This window comes from Chrysoperla carnea, chromosome 2 (assembly GCF_905475395.1).
Source record: "Chrysoperla carnea chromosome 2, inChrCarn1.1, whole genome shotgun sequence".
Taxonomy (NCBI): domain Eukaryota; kingdom Metazoa; phylum Arthropoda; class Insecta; order Neuroptera; family Chrysopidae; genus Chrysoperla; species Chrysoperla carnea.
In genome coordinates this window covers 29,600,509-29,621,121 of record NC_058338.1, presented here as the reverse complement: position 1 = coordinate 29,621,121, position 20,613 = coordinate 29,600,509, and the positions used below count along the sequence as shown (strand labels likewise).

The window sequence follows — 20,613 nt, the reverse complement described above, 5'->3', positions numbered from 1 at the left end:
TCCTTTGTTGTTATAATAGATTCAAATGGTCCCCTCCGTATATACTGAGTTGTAAACGGTAGTGAATATGGGAACTGAACATCCAGTATGTCTATCTATACAACCTTTGTTGCCTTTGAATTCGTATTATTAGTACGATTTTGAAAATTAATAGTTAATAATGAGAAAAATACAATGATATTACAATCACAATATATTTATAGAATAATATGGTCCAATATCATTTTTAACGTTAATATCCGTAAGCGGAACCTCTTTGAACCTAACAACTTGAACAAACCTAACAACAAGTGAAGTTTACAAAATTAAAAAAACCCTCTACAAATTTTTCGGCTACGGAATCCTTAACTCGCATTTGAAGCATCTAAGAATACTCTCCATTAAATTGTTTTATCCGTAAAGCTTTTCAAAACTGAGCCGATTTGGAAGATCATCGGCCATTTTTAGTTTTTTCGGGTAAGGAACCCTAAATTCGCACTTAAAACATAGTTCTCCACTCTCCATTAAATTGCCTTTGAAACAAAACAAAAAAAATCAAAATCGGTTATTCCGTTTAGGCGCTACGATGCCACAGACAGACAGACACACACACAAAGCGGTCAAACTTATAACACCCTTTTTTTAATTCTGGGGTTAAAAACAGGCACACGTGGAAATGGATGGGCAGTGGTTAATCAGTTGTTAAAAGAATAGAGCAAGAAACAAAAAACTACGGAAAGACTTCGACGTTGTATAATCATATTTACTTGGATGATGAATTTACACGATAGCCTCTTGTTTACCTTTTTTTTTTTTAAAGGAATTTTTAATAAGCACTTATGCCATCAACGATAAAAATGGAAAATATCTTTATAAGTTAAATGTAAAAAGAATAAAAAAAGATAAAACACAAATACACCACTTACCTGGCCTTGATATTGCATATAAATGACATCCTCGAGTTCTTTCTAATCGCCTATCTTTACAATGCCACCTTGATTTGGGTGCTGGTGGTTGAGGTTGTTGTATGGATACTATAGATGTTGGTGGTGTACCACCTTCTGGCGTTTGATTATGTGAACTACCACCACTACTACTTTGTAATGAACATGGTGGTATTTCCAATTCACTTAATCTAAATACATATATTATATGCTTTGAATCTCTAGAGGATGGTCCACCAATACGCAACAACAATACACCATGTGCTTCAACGACATTTATCTGTCGTGCAACCATTGTACGATCAAATATCAAACGATGTGAATTACCATCTAAATTAGAATGGAAAAAAAATCGTTTATTGAAATCATTTGTACTACCTACTTAATATTACATGTATAAAATTAAGTTTTTCCGTGGAAAACTTTTTAATCTTAGTGATCTCCCGGTTCGACTGTTATGACGATTTTACGTATCATAACAATTTCAGATGAAAATGTTTTCTTGTTTTCATAATTTTAAGAGCGTGATTTTGCTGTCGGCGGGGTTTTATTCTTGTGAAGTATATTTTATTTGCTACTAGTATAATACCCACTGTCTTCACTGGGCTTTAAAGTAAAAACCACCGCTTTATAGCCTTCACCTCCCTTGATCTCACTTATCCCCTTCCATAAAAATTTAATTGATTGTTTTACGCAGCTAAAAGATATGCACAGTTTTCGATTTTTAAATTGCAAAATATCATAATTGACTGATTATATCAGAAAAGGTGGCATGATTTGTTTGACATTTACTGTAGTAGTAAAATAGTAAATGTCAGATTAAATTAAATTTTTAAAATTTTTTTTTTAAATATCTATATTTTTATAATTTAAAGCTCATGTGTTATTCTGATGTATCAGCTGTATTACTATACAGTTTCATTAAAAACCATTCGATAGTTTTGGCGTGAAAGTGTAACAAACAAACAAATAAACAAACAAACATCCTTACTTTCACATTTATAATATATAGAGATCTAGCATTATAATGTGAGTGGGTTGAAAATTCTCACGAGCATAGCCGGTTACCGTGCTTTCACCATTGCAAAGACAGTTTAATCAATTAAACGCCCCGTTAATTATAATGATATAATAGACAGTATTTAGTTAGGTACGTCTATAATACTCAATAGTACATGTAATATCCATTCGAATTATATCACAGAGATAACATCAAATTCAAGATGCATTTTGATGGTTTTGCTATATTTATTAGAATACCGTTGACCTAACTTAGGGACACACTGCTGTAGGTTGTCCCTTTTGTTTTAAAATGTTTTTTAATGCCTCACAGTGTACTTGTAGTAAATACTTATTAACAGAATAATTAAAAAAATTATATAAAAAATTAAATCAACAAAGTTGAACGTTGATTATATTTGCATTTTGTTATTTACTTTTATGCAGTATTTCATTATACTTTTAATTAAATTGTAAAATTATAATAATCAATCGTCCAAGTGCGACTCACATTCACATTATGTCCAAAGTATAGAACTCGACTTACAAATAGAAAATCTAAATTAAATTAAAGTAATAGAATTATTTTTAGTCTACTTTTTAATCTTTCTAAAAAAGTGGTACATTAAATAGTTTTTTTTACATAATTAAAAAAAAAAATTTCTGACTGGTTTGTAACATTATAAAATTAATTTCAAATTTTTTCCAAACAATTCCTCGTTCCGCTGTTAAAGCGTGTTAAAAAGTCAACTTTTGAAAGAGAAATATTAAAATTCATAGTTACCTTCAACTAGATATACACCTTCTTCTGTTGACACAACGAGCTTATTATCACTCCAACTATCACCACTTACAATAGATTGATTTGGAAATACAGGATAAAAACAATTTGCTTCCCACGGTGCTCGTTTAAATATGGCCCCAGAACCACCTGCAGTAGCTAAGCTTGTTGGTGCATCACCTCGTACGATCGCTTCTAGTTTCAACGCTTGTCCAATACGAACAAATTCAATTTGTCGTGCATCTTCTTTTAATTTGGTGTTACGTGGTGCATCGGCTAATACATCAGAAAATGCGCGTCTATTTAACATGGTCTAAAACATATACAAAGAAATATTTGACATTAAATTTAAATTATTAAATACAAAAAGTATTCTTAGGGCCTTCTATAAACGGATGTAACATTTGTCGATCGAATTGAAATTTATAGACGTATAGCCAGGGAAATGCAGGTGGTCAGTTTGATAGTTCTAGCTAGCAGCGACTTTAGCATCAGGTGAAGAAAACAAGAAGTGTTATTGGTGTTATATGTTTCTTGCAAGTGTTTTAGCTGCTGTACGATGGTTCTACTGCTGCTGTGTGTGATTTGTACAACTCAACGCGTATTGATGCCACATTCGGCTCATAGCAAGAAAACTCACCTATAACACCTGATTCTTGAATGCATTGCTTAATTCATTCATCGTTGGTAAATGTACTATGCCAAGATGTAAATTAAACAACCAGTACATATTATGTGTTAGAACTACTTACCATACGTGTATCACTAACATGCTCACTATATAAATCTTTAATAAGCATATCTAATGTCCTTTCGCGTTTCCTTGAAAATGTTGGTGTATTGAATGTTGCTTTCTCGCCATTGATTAATTTTACGAGTAGAAACTCTCGAAATAAATGTGGATCACGAAATGATGGTGGGCAAGGTAATGTGGGACCAAATAATGGTACACTCTCGTCAGAGAATATTGCCAGTTTATAATGACCTTGTTCATTTAATGTAACTATCGCGAATACATCTAAATAGCATTAAGGAAAATTTAACAAAAAAATTCAACTGTAAAAAAAAAACTTCAAACCAGCTTGGTCATGTGAATTCAAACTGTGTGATTCACACCATGAACTTTCCAGGTAATACATTTCTTTACATTACATATAATAAAAAATTACAAATTATTCGAGAAAATTAAAAACAATTATTTCTTCAGAAAAAAAACCAACATTTGAAAAATGAAAACCGAAAAAAAAATGAAAAAAAATAGTGTAGGATACATGAACGGTAGGATTTATTCGTGTAATTTGTGTAATTTTGATACAGGCAGTAAAGCGTAATTTAGTGAGGAATTTAGAGATGTTCGAAGAACTAAGGAATAGTAGTACTATAGATTTAAGAACAATTTTTTTATTTACGTCACCAGTGGTATGCAATATTTATAGGAAGTGAAACATTCTGAGATTGAATGTTTCCTTAAAGTGTGGCTCTTTGATGGGAAAGTAGGAGACATTGAAGGAAAATTGATTTTCATTACAACAATCGTCACCTCAATTTGCATATAAATGTAATACGTATATTTTGTGTGGAATTGTGAATTTTATATAAATGGCTTGGTAGACAGATGGATATGGTTCTTAGTCAACCAAAGGTTACGATTGTGTGACGATTGAGCTGCTGGCCATTGAACCAAGGGGATAAGAATGGTAGCAAGTCGTAATGCGATTAATGCAGTGAGTCTATTTATGCTGCTATAATACCGTATTGATTTTCATTCCTCTATAAGTTGTGTTCGACACCCTGTATAGAGATTGCTTTATAGTGGTAGGTAGAGAGTGACCTCTCCATGCGTGATTTTCTAGAGCTCATATATTATGAGGGATATAATATAGATAGTATTAGGATGGGAAATTATATTTTATAGGGTCGAAAGCACCTGTTATATAGGATTGAAATACAAATTTAACTCAACAACACATTCCGTGAATATTTGTGAGATATATGTGCGTTGCTATGGTAGAAATCTGCTCCAGCCGCCTGAATACCAATCTTGGTATTCAAGATGGTAACGTCTTATTGAACAACCTTGTATTAATCTATGACAATAACAAGTTTATAATTTGGTTTTACAATATTTACGAACCTTTTACAAATCGAAATGTAATAGAATTTATCATAGAGGATCTTTAAATGAAAACTCACTAAATAAGAATTGTTCTCAAAAAAAATAAAAAATTAATTTTAGAAGTTCTGAGTCTAACCGAGTGTCTTCATGTTAATATTGTACCTGTCAAATTTCATTACATTAGGACTTTATTGTCGTTGTTGGGAGTAGTAGATTCGCAAAAATAAGGCTGTTAGGTATTCTCATCTTATAAATTATTTCTCCTACCACGCGAGTTCTAATGAAGAAAAATAGATTCGCGGTCTGAAAATGAACCGCTTAGGAAAGACCGGTTAGGTAAATAATATAAAGATTAAATTTTATTCATTATATAATTTATATATCGTATCTGTAGTAAAATTTCTCTCGTCTGGTTTTAGCTACGAGTACTGCGGAATTCCGCACAAGTCGAACTAGATTATATTAAGTGTTAAGGCTATACAATTGTTTTTAATATCCACTATTATCATTTTTTAAAGGATACGTGTAAATTGTGATTTAATACATGCTGGATTAAAATTATTAACAGAATTATTATAATCTCTTATTAATTTTAATCCAGCACCAGACATATTTTCTTCTGTTGATGTATTATTGATAGTTTGACTTTTACTATCAACATTTTCACATTGGATATTTGAAAGATACGATGGTGGATCTATGAATACGATATTCACAATGTCGTTTCCAATATGTCGCTTCCGCTCTACTTGTTGTTTGTTATCCCTCGAATATGGGAGTAATGTTGATACATGAAACATAATTTCATGTCCTTCATATATTGTATATATTGAATATCGTCCTGTCATATCACCTGTAACAAATATTTCTGATTAAAATATTCACATCATTCGTTTTTGATGTGGTGGGTGTACATAAAGTTTCCTTGGGTTTTACATGTCTGAAAACATGTGTATTTGATATAGTTTCTACAGTGTAAGACAAAATAAATGAAGACTTTGATAAAAATTCCCGAGATTTTTCATTTAACCTTTCTGTATGATTAATAATCACTCCCGGAAAAACTATACATAATACTTCTTTAATGACGAAAGTCTGTGGAGGAAAATTATCTTAAACAAATTGTGCACAAAAAGGTACAGATTTCCTTCCACTTTCTGAACTATCGTCACATACTTTCGCATATTGAATCGATTCTGATCAAAGATGTACGGAAAAGTAGGGTAAAACCAAGTAGGTATCGAGTAAACTTTACCCATATAAATTAGGTTAAATTTTTGACAAATAGTAGAAACGGAAGCTATAGTAAATAAACTCAAATTTTGAATCAATTAATTATAATATAATAAATAGCAGTAGCATTCATACAATTTATGTATAAAAATAAAAGTTGTATTCGTATAATTAAAGAGACTCGATTTATCGGTCGAAAGATTCTGCTGAATCAAGTACGTAGTGCCTACATGAACAGTCTATTTAGTAGTTTCATTCAAAGTTTAATACTTTGTTACCTATATTGTTGATTAACTAAAGGTATTTATTTATCATAGACGAGTCGTATTGAAGTCAAAATTATCGAATTCCGAAAGAAAATTAAAGAGACTTGATTATTGACTTCACGGCTTTATTCTTAAAAATTATGATTTTAATCGCCAATTTTTATTGTTTTGTTATTTTCTATTTTTTTAAGAAAAACGGTGGGTTGATGAAAATAAGCTGGTAGGCAAAAAAAGAAGATAACAAGATACGTCGTTTAAGACTTATTGCGACGCTTAAGACTAGTTACGACGATTTTTGATCCTTCAATTGTTATAAAAAAATTAAAGGTGGAAATACTTTCTGATTTTTTTTCTGCTCAACAAAAGGTCTTATGGATATTTTATTTTGGTCGGAATGTTCCTACTCCGAAAACTGATATCCTACTCCGAGTTTTTCACTAAGCCCCCCCCCCTACCTAATGCTTGTAAAATAAACAACTTATAAACAAATTGAATATCTCGACTCGAATATCTCTCGACTTTCGAAAATTTCATACCATTTTGACCGTAATAAAACATCCATACGACATTTTGTTATAATTTGCCGTTTGTTAAAATTTGTTTAATTTTTTTTTTTGCCCGGCACTGTTTTCCTTAAAAAATCAAAAAACCTAAAAACAATGAAAATTACTGCTAAAAATCAAAATTTTTAATAATGAATCCGTGGCTTTAAATTTTTATCACCATCGTATTTTGCGTATTTTAGTTAATAGTAAAAATAGTCAATAAATTGACCTCTTTAGTTATTAGACAAAAAAAAAGTATTCGACTCGTCTATCATACGAAATCTCATAATTAAATAATGTTATATTGATTTTATATATACATATATTGTTATTTATGTCTAAATGTCACTTAAAATGCTTGGCTGATTTATCTCTACACTATTAATATAGTTGACAAAAATGAACCAGAAATATTTGCCACAAATTTTCGATGGTTTTCAATTTTATCTTCATGTTCCTGTTTGAAAGTTTTGAATAGTAAACAGCCGTCTCCCAATTACACAGTTTTCCTTATCACAAGAATGACTCTATAAGATATGCGTAATACGTAATTACATAATGTGTTCTCACTTTTAATGCTAAATGAACATGAAAAACTTCGAAGGTTAACCAGAGCATAAAATAAGACGATAAAACTTGTTTAAAACAATTATTGTTGATAAATTGTATCACAGATTATACAATAAATGATATTTATTATGCACGAAAGAGTATTGTATTTTTTTTTTTTAATAAATAATCTCTTACCTTTAACATCCAAACCACCACGATATTTATCCCATCCTTTCAGGCGTATTTTATCACCAAGTAATGCCAGGAAGTCATCAAAATAATGGCTTCCCGTTTCTGTTTACCGGAAAATGAAAAAAAAGATTGATTGTTAAATGAAAATAATATACGTGTATTAACACATAGAATCTTTTTGTGTAAAATATTGTCATGATATTCTCAAATTAGGTGAAATAATTGGAATGAAAAAAGTTATTTTCAGTGAGCCTACCCATCAAAAATTTTGTTGTTTTTTTTTTTCTTTACAAATAAGTAAATAAAACTTATTTATCAAAAAAGTTAAAATGCTTCTTGCTTTCAAAAAGGTGTTTAGTAATTTGCAAAAGGAATTAATTCGGAGAGGTCGTCAAAGAGAGGCTGGCTAAATTAAGTCCATCTCCTCATGGCAAGAGCTGGACAGTAACAGAGAAGATCAGACATTGTCTCCTCTTCCTCACCACTGTGATAGCTCCTGCAGTAGTCGTGATACTCTGTCAGGCCTAGGCGTTTTATTATTAATAATTAAAACTAATTATACTCGCCATTACCTACTAAATAAAAATTGCTATAGTTTTAAATAACTAAAAAAAAAAAAAAAAAAAAAAAAACATGAATTTCAATTTATTATTCCAAATGGGCACGATAATACTCCAGCATTATTTTCTGGAAGATATACTACGTCATAGAGTTTTAAAACTTTTGTAATGCCATAAAATTAACAATATTTAGACTCTAGCTTTTTTTAAAGAGTTTTTTGTATTTATGGGCATAAAAATAGATTGTAGACATGAATACCTACTCCTTTCAGTCATTGTAAATCGACAAAATTGCAGTTATAAATTTGTGTTTATAAACATTTGGAATTAATTTTAAGCGAAGTAAATTTGTACCGGAAATTTAGGATTTTGTCATGCTATAAGAATATGATAAACCCAAAGATTTTTTCTTTAAACCTTTTTCAATAATAATTCTAGGTGTATTATTTTCTTTTAAAAGAAATCGTTGTTGTTAGTCTAAAAATTTAGTGAATACGCTCATTGCTTGTATGTATTTCAGACAAGGGTGAATATATCTCTATAGTATTATGTTTTTTCAAATATCAACAATACCTATGAATGACACATTTGAATGTTTGCAATTTGATATTTGGATGAAACCAACTGAAATATTTTTTTCAAACTGTAATTGTATTAAATTATTGATAAAATGTTCTTTTTGTATTCAAGCAGCTCGCGGCTAATATAAGCTTTAAAAAGCTTTATACGGTTATATGAACAGTAATAATTTTAGTCGGAAATTGGTTTACCATTATTAAATATTTTGTTAGTATAGTGTACATTTTAAGTTTAATTGCTGTTGAATTATGTCTCAAAATAATTACAAAGAAGCTTAACCATTTTTAAAATCACAAATATATAAAATCACATATAACCTACTATATTATATTATTAACGTATCAAATGAAAAAGTGGCAATTACAAAACTTCGAAACAAACTCTTTAAAAACAACGACTAAACAGGAAATCCTTGTAAAAACTTTTTGAAAAACTTAAATCTCATAAAAATTTCCAATCCTCTATCTAAGTTTGATTGGACTCTGGAGGTACACAAATTCTTAAAAATTGAACCAAATCAAAATTGGTTCAACCGTTGAAAAACTTCGATACTGCAGGCATATACACAAGTACAAACATACAGGTTTTGCGCCGAAGGTAAAAAAACAAAAATTGAAATTGGTTCACCCGTTTAGAAGCTACGTTGCCATAGACAGACACACAAATACCGAAATACAGGGTTATAGGTAAATTGAAAAGTAGAAATTTCATAGTCGCTTATAATAGACTATTTTGATAATTGCTTTTCTGATGCTTTTTCAGTAGCTAATGTTGGACAGTTTTTGAATTTATCGTTTTAATTATTAATGATTGACTAAATCTTACAATATTACCATTTGAAATATAAGCATAACCGCCAACGCAAATTGTTCGTTTCAATTAAATAAACAAACTTTTTTAAATAAACAAAATTTTCTAATTCTCAATTTAAAAATTAGCCAAGAATGAGTAAAACCAAATAATTTGAAAATCTGATAATACTACTAAGATACAAAAAAACCGACTAATGTATGTAGTTCACGTTGACATCTTTTGTACTGTATGGCTATTTAAGAATAATTAAAATTCATTTACTAACCATTACTTAACATTTCATCATCTGTAGTTTGTCCTTGTTTCATGTAAACAACACCAAATTTGAAATTAACTGAGCCTTCCTGTTCTTCTAATAACAACAAGTCTTTTTGCAGGTCCGGTGAAAATATTTCTTTAGGCCCTTTTTCCAGTTTATCCATATTTGGAAAATTTGCTAATATTTGTTTAACTGTTAATGTTTTATGCTGTACATATGGTAATGATATTTTTTGAGCACCCTGTAATTAATTTAAAAAAAAAAACTATGAAACATAGATTTTATATGGGTTTTAATTAAGTTTGGATTAAAATTGATACAATGCAATAATTTTATACTGTTGTTAAGAAATAAAATTGATTTTCTATTACAGAGTAGTCGAGGTTATTCAGTTGTTTTTTGCAGCTTTATAATCTATTTGATTCGCATTTTCGTGGTGGCAGAAAGTCTCACAGATCCTAGAAGAAAAGTAATAATACGCTCTGGAATGCATTATTAATTTTCTTGATAAATCACAAAAAGTAGGAGCTTGTTTTTTGTTTTCCTCTTATTTCTGGAATGTCATACTTGACGACACTGTTCGTATTTTTATATAGAAAAGGACAATTCTTATTTTTGATGCATTATTTCTCAAACATATATGCAAGAATTACTGTTTTGGAAGTTTTGAACAAGAGAGAAAGTAGATACAAGTACACATACATATATATCATACACTTTCTCTTGCTCGGTACTACTTTGGTTTGAAGGAACTCTATCAAAGTTTTTTCAAAACTAAGCCTTTTACTCCTCAGTTAAAAAGTCTGTCTTTAAAAACTACCGTTTGCCAAAGGTCTAGAAATGAACAAGTTAAATCTTTAAATAAGCGACTATACCAAAACTTTTTCATAGATACGTACTTCATTTAGAATATCTAGGCATTCTTTTGTATTTCATGAAAAAGTCTTCCTCAATTAGAGGTATAGCAAACAGAAAATTTTATTTTTAATTTCAAATTCTTATCTTGAGAAACTAAGAATTGTACATTTATAACAAAAAAGTATTTATTTTTATGCTAAAATAAAAATGAGGTTTCTATTTAAAAAATTAAGTTTACTATTTACCTACCATTAAGGACTTTTCTGGAACAGTTTTACAGAAGTAAAATATCGTATACCATGAACATAAAAGTCATTAACGTTAAATTTCTGGATATAAACAAAAGGTAAATTGAGACTTTATTGGGATATTTTGGTACAATATAAAATAACAATTATTTAGAAAATTTATTAAAGTTAAAAAATATCTTTACCGTTCTTTTGAAAAGGATTGCTCGATATAGAGGCACACATTGGTTGTTTGATTCAGTCATTACAACGCTTAAGAAAAACGGCACTTTGTCACCATCCATTCCTACGTAGTTTTGATGTACTGAAAAAAAGAAAAAGAAAATTTTTTGCAATTAACGCTTTTTGGTTACTTTTATATGGTAGGGTAAAGATTTAAAAAATTTGGAAAACGTTTTATCAGTAAAAGTTTACTTGGCCTGCCCTTGCATGATACATATCAAAAAGAAGTTTTTTCCAAGGAAATTCTGAAAATATATACTTTTTTGTGCATTGATTACCGAATTCAGCATAATAATGTGCAAAATTCATAATATCTATTTTCGCTGTTTTTTTCATCAAATAAGATACCGTAAAAAATGTGGGGATCGTCTGAATAACATAAGATAGGTAAGTAATATTCCAAAACTACAACATTGCGAGCTTTAGGTTCCATAATTTCCATCAGAATGGTTACTCTAAGCGATATTTAAATGTTTTTAATGGTTTTATTGACGACGCTATTTAGGTGCCGTTTAAGACCTGATGACAGTTCAAATGACATAGGCATACGTAAATTGACAAAAGAACTAATCCATCAGGCATAAATCTGCCGGTTCAAAATCTTCAAAAGTAAAAAACCGACTCTGTCTTAAATAAGCTGTTTAGTCGGATGTCTTCAGGTTTGCGAGATTCATGACAGCGTACGTGATGATAAAGACTGCAGGCTTACAATTACGCGGCTTATTGAACACCGTAGTTGGTTTTGCAAGTTGTTAAAAAAAGATAAGAAAGTTACTATATGTGACATAATAGTTTGCCTAACGTGTTTAAAAATAATAAATAACAGAAATCTATTTCAGAATGTGAAGTGTATTTATTATATTCAATGGTTAGTTGTTAATCCTATGGCTAGTAATGTGATTTATAAACATACAAATATGTGCAATAGCAGTTTCATCTTACTCGAAATTTTATGCTGCTTTAAATAAGCAAGCAAAATATTTTTTCAAACTCTCGGGTGCATTATTTCCAAGCATCAATTATTTCCAATTTGCACAAAATTTCTCCTAGAAGTTTTTGAATTTAGTGGTTAAGATTATTAGATCATTCTATTCCTCTAAAAAGTTGTGAGAGAGCTACGGCAATTTTCGATTTGTCGTCTTTTTTTGGGCTAGTTAAATTCTCATATTAGTCAAGACAATCTTGTTCCGCATATTTTACACACTCAACATTTTTAAGAAGATGTAATATATAAAATTTTTTACAATTTTTAATAAAAAATACCGAGAAGTAAATAATAAAAGCTGATTCCCTCTACTATTAAAAAATTTATACGTTTTCTATAGGCAGGTAGCCGTTTATTATATACGTGATAATTTGCAAAAAAAAAAAAAAAACATGTTACAATATTAGTAATCAAAATAATTGTAATCATTCATAATTAAACAAAATGTATTACATATCTTATTTCAGTGAATCTCTGGATAAAAAGCGTCAGAAATAACCCCTGATATCGGAACAGGGTTTTATTACTTCACCTCTCTATGCGAGAGGTGAAGTGAAAAATAAACCTCCAAAAAGTAAAAAAAAATAATTCGGACAAAAAAATGTTAGATTTGAACATTCTTCCAGTATTTTCTAAACAATTTTTAATGTTCACCTATTAATCTATCACGCGTGAACGGATGGAACAATTTCGCTAATTTTTTTGTTGTTGTGTTATTTATTGTCAGGAGAAGGTTTGTATGAGAGAAAAAATTAAGAAAGTTAAGCCAAACATTAGAAACTTTAAAACAATATATATTAAATACAATAAATGGTGGAAACGCATGTATATGATGCATTATATTACCTTATTATGTACTTATGCATTTTTTTGCGCTCCCACCATATTTATCTAGAATTATGAACAGCTATTTGAATTGTATAGAGATATTATTTATTATTATTCAGGTATTGAGCATAGCTATAGCTGAATATGTATTCAAAAATGAAGATACTAAGCGAAGCGGGTGGGTAATTGCTAGTAACTAAATATAAAAATGATGTAAAACTACTAAGTAAATTCCTAGATTTACAATTTTTAATATCGTATTGCTAAATTGTATGGGAGAGTGCGGTACCTTGGATCACAATTTAAATTTACACATTTTTTTATTGTCTGTACCACTTGAAATGATCTTTCTTTAAAGCCCCATTATGGAACAATAAAAAAAGGAATTTTTTGAATTTTTCATAGATCATACTCCTAATGCACCTTTGGTTGTATATTCGAGGGGCACTCACTTCAGCACACAATCTTTCGATTTTACTCTAGAAGAGAACATCTTGTATGTAATTGAAGCCTTGGAAACCCTACAAGTTTCTCTTATATTACCCACTGAATATCCACCAGCAGCTACAAGTACTTAATTCATATTACCTATAGAAAAATAATTGTCAAATAAAATCCCATGTTCTTTGATCATTTATACAAGACGTTGCTTTTATCTAAGATAAATAATGATGTGTCTTTCTAAATTTACTTTACTCTCAAAATTTTCTGTCAATTTTAAAGCGAAAGTATCTAGCATAGCCAATTATCCATCAATAGTCATTTAGGTTATACTTTTGTTATGTAAAATACAAAATGCAATTGTTATCTTGTAAATAACTAAGTAGTCTAAATAAAACTTTTTACTTTTTGCAAAAAACAAAATGATTATCGTTTTATTTGAAAAACGAAAGGTGTCGATGAAGCTGAGCACTTTTTCTTCAAACAGTTGCTGTATCATAGATAGATATATATTTCAAGAAATGTAATCCGAGGTACATTGTGACCTAGGTACAAAACTTTGTCTTAATATTGATTGACATCCAAACAAATATTTTTATTTATTTTATTTTTATTAATTTTTTGATGTGATTGATATGAATGAAAACTAAAAATAGAAAATAATTCTGACATGTAATTTCGAAAGCTATTTATGAAATTTTTTTTTCATACATTGAAATCAATGTTATCTAAAGATATAAAAGAGGCAAATAAATTCGGAAGATTGATTTTTTTGGTCATTTTATAAAGCTTGCCATTTTATAAAACCATCAATTTTTTTTTTTATAAATCAAAAACATGCTGTTTTTGTATAAAATTGGTGCACTGAAATAAGCACGTAATATTCTATTGTTGTTTTTTCAGGAGCGCTATTGGTTAATAACCATTCGTTTAACTTTTAGCATCCAATTTGATTTAGTGAAGCCTCTTATTTAGAATTTTTTTGTCGTTCCTGGATAACAAAAAGGAGCTGAAACTTATGAACTTCCGGTTCAAAGTATGCTGTAAGCAAATGAGTATTAAGAATCATAGTCATTCTATTATAATTATGAGCATGAAAGAAAGAGAATCAAGATATGAAGGTCATGAAGGGCCTTATTGGTCACGCTGGCATATGTGGAACGACTACAGTGTCTTAGTTCTTTAAAACAGAATTTTTTCATAAACGCATAAATTTTGTATGCGTTTAATTCTAATAACCCAGGTCTTAATGTGTACCCATCTGCCTATATACCATACTATCTGCGCCCCACGGTATTATCTGCGATTAAAAGCGAATGAGATTGTAAAAGTTTTTATCGTTACTGTGATATTTAATCACCTTTTCGAGGAAAATGCTCCAAAAGTATTTCACAAAACCTTTTAAAAACACGGTTCCTGTATACTATCCCGTAGAAACCGTGCATTTTTCTGGGATAAAAATTAGCCTATGTCATTTTCTGACCCCTAAACTACCACAATGCAAAACATCATACGGATCCTTGCTCTATGAAAAATTTAAACGAATCTATCCCGAAGGAACCATACTTTTACCGGGATAAAAAGTAGCCTATGTGCTATGCCATAAATCTCTTATCTATCTCTTCTGGCGTGATTTAGTAACAAACATCCATTCATCCATCCATCCATCCAAACTTTCACAATTATAATATACATCACACTACGTTGATTGTACAAGTGCATCTGGCTTTCTGGCGAAATGCCTAGTTTAACTTTTTTGGGTAGACCTTTAAGTTGTTTCCGTGAAAGAAAACCTCAAAGGCCGTATGAAATATCAACGTTTAAGACATTTTAACAAAGTACTTTTTACTGCAACCAATACCTATAAATTTAGTCTTTTATATGCGGTAACATAAAATGAAAATGTTCTAATAAAATACCTATTGTATTAGAAAATTCGAATAAGCAAATTTATTGGTTATAAATCCTTGTTTATGTATTTATGTATCGACAGGTAATAGAACTTTTATCGAAACTGTTACCGTTTGTGAACAAGAATAACCATTAACGTCACCAAAAAAACATTAATTTTAATAAAAATTGTTGCCATCAATTTAAGGGCAAGGTAGTATGTTCGTTTCAAGGTAGTATGTCGCCTAAGGTACATCTGTGTATTTAGTAATCCATGCTCCAGTTTTTGTACGGCAGCTCCTCGCTAAGTTTTTTGGTTTCGAGTTTCGAGCAGACCTAGTTTGTACGAAGGTAAATTGAATAAAATTAAAAAAATAAATTTACATTTGTCTGTTAATTTTAATATTACAGCAATGTCTACATAGCCCTTTATTGAGCTATTACTTTATTGAGCTATACCCAATAGAGGAAAAACTTTTTTCGTATTTTTCATCAAATGATTCGGTTTTTCTTTTTTAATAGAGGGTTTTTTTTAGCAATGAATGTCTACTTAGAGAGATCAAAACGTTTCATGTATATGGCGGTATACTTCTCGGAGTAATAGGGTAAAGGATTGGTTATATAATCAGAATACAGAAAATTGTACGCTAAGATGAATATAAAATGAAGAGAACTTACATTTTCCTAAAAAATATTTAAAATACCATCGGGTTTGATATTCAGGATTTTCCAAAATGGGTGTACTCGGTGATCCAAACATCTAAAACAAAAAAAAAAAGTGGATAAATTATCGTTTGTGCACCTTTTGTTTGTCTATATCTTTAGTAGTTTATCGAAGCTTTGATGCATTCATTTTTTATTTATATCGGTTTTGAATCACTTTGTATAAAAATATTGCAAGAAAGCTCAATGATAATTAATGGGTTTCACATTACAATAATGCGATGTTCAAACTTTATAAATCTCAAGTATTATATGAAATGCAAATGATTACGATAATTAATTGAAAGTTTCTACTGAATTGCTGAGTTTACACTTTATCTTGTTATGTAAAATATTTGTCATACAGCTGGACAATGTGTCTCTAAAAATTAGTGTTTTAAAAAATAATATGGCATGGCATGTGGCATATTACTTTGAAGAACTCATAATGAGGAATAAGAATATTTATTTTATATTTTTTCAAACACTTTAAAAATTTTCTCATTGAGTCTAAAAACCTTAACAAATACAGGGTATAGGATTACAGAAAAAATTTGGTTAGTTTTTTAACTTTGATCATATACATAAAAATTTGTGAGATTATGAATTAGGTAAATTTTAGAAATGGACATGATACAAGTTATATAACACAAAAAATGCGACGCAATATGTTCGGGAATTTCTAATTAACACAAAAATCACAGAATGAAATCAATCGTCCATTTTTTGTCACCCCCATTAACTTTGGGTGAGAATTACAAAGTTTTTGAGATCAATCGGAACCATCTCCATGCGAGTTCAACTCGCACAGACCAGTTTCTTTTAAAAGATCGGGAACTTTATTTTTGTTATTCTTCATATGGAAAATGAATTCTTCTCGTTTCGTGACAAATTTGAAAAATGGAAGCACACATGCAATCACAAGGATCACTCGAAAATTAGGTACAAAACGTCAATGAATAAGCAATAATAATAATATATTAATCGCTTAATGATTAATTTTCAAATTAAATCTAAAAGTTTAGCAATTTTCTCAAAAACAGCAAACCAACGATATGCTATTTATAGGCAAAGTTACAAGGATTCGTCACAGATGGATCTGATGAAATTACAAGATTCCTTATACTTTTCTAATACATCTTATCATGATAAAGTCTTGACGATAAAACCATTCAACAAATATGGAAATTTATTTGAGACATTCTTTAGATCGTCACTATGGCATTTATAAAAAGAGTGTAGATATTATCTGATTAAATAGTATCGTATTTACTTCAAGATTTAACGGCAGCATTTTTAATAGGATAAATGTGCATAAAGTGTATCACGTAACACAAGAATGCAAATGAAGTATTATTCGTAACTACTAGTTCGAATAAAGAATGAAGAATGTTGATTAAACAATGCAAATTTTAATTTCGCTTAATTTAAAAGACGAGATTATTGCAGTTTATGCTTTCAAAAAAAAGAAAAAAAAGGAATGCTATCTCAATGATATAAACATATGTTTTAAAGATAATGGCTTTATTCTTGAAACTAAAAAGATTCGCAAAAAATTGTGCTCATCAAACGTGGACTCAAAAAAATAATTTGGACATTATCTTCGTTAACAATACAGAGAAATGATAGATTGTCTTACTGTAGTTAATTTTGTGAACAATATCATGTAAGACCATGGAAATTTGGCAGATGTGGCTTTTAGAACAAGTTAAAAACTATTTTTCGTAATCTATATGATATTTTAAAATAACTACAAACCTCATCTTTTTCACCAATTGAATCGCCATTCTCAATACGAAATCGTCGACCTTGTTCCTGTCCATCAATTTCTGGCTGAGGAAGCTGAAACCAAAAGAATAAAAATTAACAGTTGTTTCAAGCTATATCACGTTTTTAACTAAAAGGCGAACTTTTATAATTTAAACATTTCTGCAATTCGTTTTTAAGCCGAAAAGAAAGGGAGAGTAGCCAGTACTTTTACCACTTTACTTTATAGAGCTGTACTAAAGGGTACGCTTCAGTTTCTTACAGCGTATCTCAGTACTATATATACAATATAAAGTACATAAAAAATTTTATTATCTATATAGCAGTTTGGGTTTTCTCTATACACAAACATACAAATAGAATATGGATACCAAGATGTTGCGTATAATTACAGCCGACACATAGAATAGGAGTAATGGAGTTGTTTACGTCCTTGACAGCTTGAGGATCTGATCTCGATCGATTTGTTGTAGCACTTGTGACACTTTCATGTAAATCTAGATAAGCTTGCATTTTTCGTATAGTTCTAGATCTTCTATTGATGTCACATTTTTAAGACGTCTCCATAAAAAAGTTCATTGGAGTCTAGTCCGGAGACTGGACATCCTTACTTCTATCTACCTTACTTGGAAAATTCTTTCCTATTACAAATCAAGCGTAGAATTCTAGACCTTAATCAAGGTTTGGTTATCGTTACTCAAATTTAAAAGCTGTCGTAGTAAATGGAATAAAAAATTCGGTTGGTTCATCTTTTTTTGTAGGTAAAGCTTACATAAAACAACGGTTCGCGAATAGCAGAAATTTATACTGAATAAAACCTCTCCCCATTTGTCTAGCTTGTCGTCCTACTTGTTTCTTTTCTTAAATGAAGTGAGCTATGTTTTACGAATGTCCTCACATGTCTTTGAAGTCAGTTCTGAAAACAATTTCCTTGTTTTCTATATTAAATGTGATTATTTTGGGTTATTAGAAATACTTCATGAAACGATTATGCCCGAAGAGTGTCTGTATTATGAGTAAAGTTTTCTAGCTCATTTCGCATACATTATCTTGTCTAAGTAAATACTGATTAAATTAACTGAAATTTTAATAAACAAATTTTTTCTATCACACAAATATTTTTACACAACTTTTTGCTACAGTTTTTATATACTTTCTTGACGCGTTTCAAGTATAATTTTAATTGATAAAATTAATCATTCATATAAATAATAAATCTGAACATTGAAGAAGTATAGAAAATATTTTTCTATACAAAATGTGTTCTATTATACTTGGTAACGATAAGTTTTCGTTGTATTGTATTCAATATTGTAAATATAGTCACGTAACTGTACAAGACGTTTGTACAATGTATAATTTTTCTTTTTATATTTTCTATAAAGTAAGCTAAGTGAAAACTATAAATTGCTACAGGTGTAAATACAAAGCATTAACATGTCAGCTGAAGGTATCATATTTTATATGATAGGCACTTTTTGTTTACAACACCAATTTGTTTCCATCTAAACAATGAATGATTTTTTAATTTATTTCTTTCCGAAAGAAGAAATTTATTAAAAAAAAAAAAAAAAAAAAACCTTTATTTATAATAAAGAAGTTGACGGTTTAGAAACTTTTTGGTACCACCATCACAATCAGTGGGAGTTCTACAATAGAAATTGTGTTTTTCAAAAATTTGACCAAATTTGATAATTATTACTTTACCAAAACCCATCTAAAACGAAAGACTTTGTTTTTCAATAAGATCTAAAGTAAATATTTTCAGTCAGAGTTTGTGATAACTCCGTGAATGTTCCAACGAATTTCATGCAATTATTCGATAAAGAGCATATTTGTAAAATAGTACTTGCATAGAACGGAAACAGGAAAGGAAGTATAGAGATTAATCTTACACTATCCCATGTCAATTACATATTCTAAATTATGTATAGAATAACACATAAGCCAACATATTGTGTAATAATGTTATGTAATTCTCAATGTGATATTATTTGCTTTTATGATTAACTTAATTGAGAACCGTTCTCAATTACTACGGTAATATTTCAAACAATTAATTCATTCTCCTGAAATTATTATGATAATTGGTTTTCCATGCATGTCAAACGTATAAGAAGATTTTAAAAAAATGTTTTATTATTTATATATATTTATAAAAGAAGAAACTGAGTAAGCGATCAATGCACAACTGAGACCACTGGGTCTAGAAAAATGAAATTTTATACACACGCAAGACTCAAGTGTGCACTTAATGACTTAAGTGTGTTAAAATTTTTTTAACGAATTATTTTAACCGTCGCAACGAGCCTGCCTGCAAATTTTCAGCTAGTTTGGACCACGGAAAAAGGGTTAAAAATCTATCGAAAGTTTTTTTGCCAGGCAAACAAACAAGCAGACACTACGAGTTAAAAGAAATGGAGTAAAAAGAAGTAAATATTTAATGTTAAAATTATATTGAATACTCTTCTTATGTAAACATAATGTTCTCTTACTGTTAAGGTTTAATTACTAAACCATGTTTTTTATTTACATTTTTCTATTATTATAAGACCATTGTAAATCCACTTCTTAATGGATAATTGTAACTATATTCTATATAGTACAGTTAAAGATGTTACAAATAAACAAAATAAATAACATGTTATTAGTAACCCATTAGTATAAGGGTCTATTTGGCTAAGTGCTCTGAACCATTGCTTCGAGGCCCGATGCTCGAGCATGGCCCGCTAACCTCTCTACTCATACTCAACCCATTAGTACGAATAGTGAGTAATTAATGGAACAAATAAATTTCGATTTTGTGCAGTCCGCCACCAAAGTAGCAACGAGTAACATAAGAGTAATTACGATT

At 29.7% G+C, this 20,613-nt stretch overlaps 1 protein-coding gene across 1 annotated transcript in view; it reads right to left on the bottom strand.

The window, feature by feature from the left end:
- The window catches only part of LOC123292613 (GTPase-activating Rap/Ran-GAP domain-like protein 3), a 176,602-nt gene that overhangs the window by 3,309 nt on the left and 152,680 nt on the right, over positions 1-20,613 (bottom strand). Inside the window, exons 3-13 of the mRNA XM_044873327.1 lie at positions 17,751-17,834; positions 15,969-16,050; positions 11,110-11,228; positions 9,825-10,059; positions 7,611-7,709; positions 5,507-5,672; positions 5,343-5,401; positions 3,456-3,721; positions 2,707-3,016; positions 1,074-1,253; positions 906-986 (exon numbers count right to left, since the gene is read on the bottom strand). Of these exons, the coding sequence (XP_044729262.1) occupies positions 906-986; positions 1,074-1,253; positions 2,707-3,016; positions 3,456-3,721; positions 5,343-5,401; positions 5,507-5,672; positions 7,611-7,709; positions 9,825-10,059; positions 11,110-11,228; positions 15,969-16,050; positions 17,751-17,834 (1,681 nt within the window). The remainder of the gene's footprint in view (positions 1-905; positions 987-1,073; positions 1,254-2,706; positions 3,017-3,455; positions 3,722-5,342; positions 5,402-5,506; positions 5,673-7,610; positions 7,710-9,824; positions 10,060-11,109; positions 11,229-15,968; positions 16,051-17,750; positions 17,835-20,613) is intronic.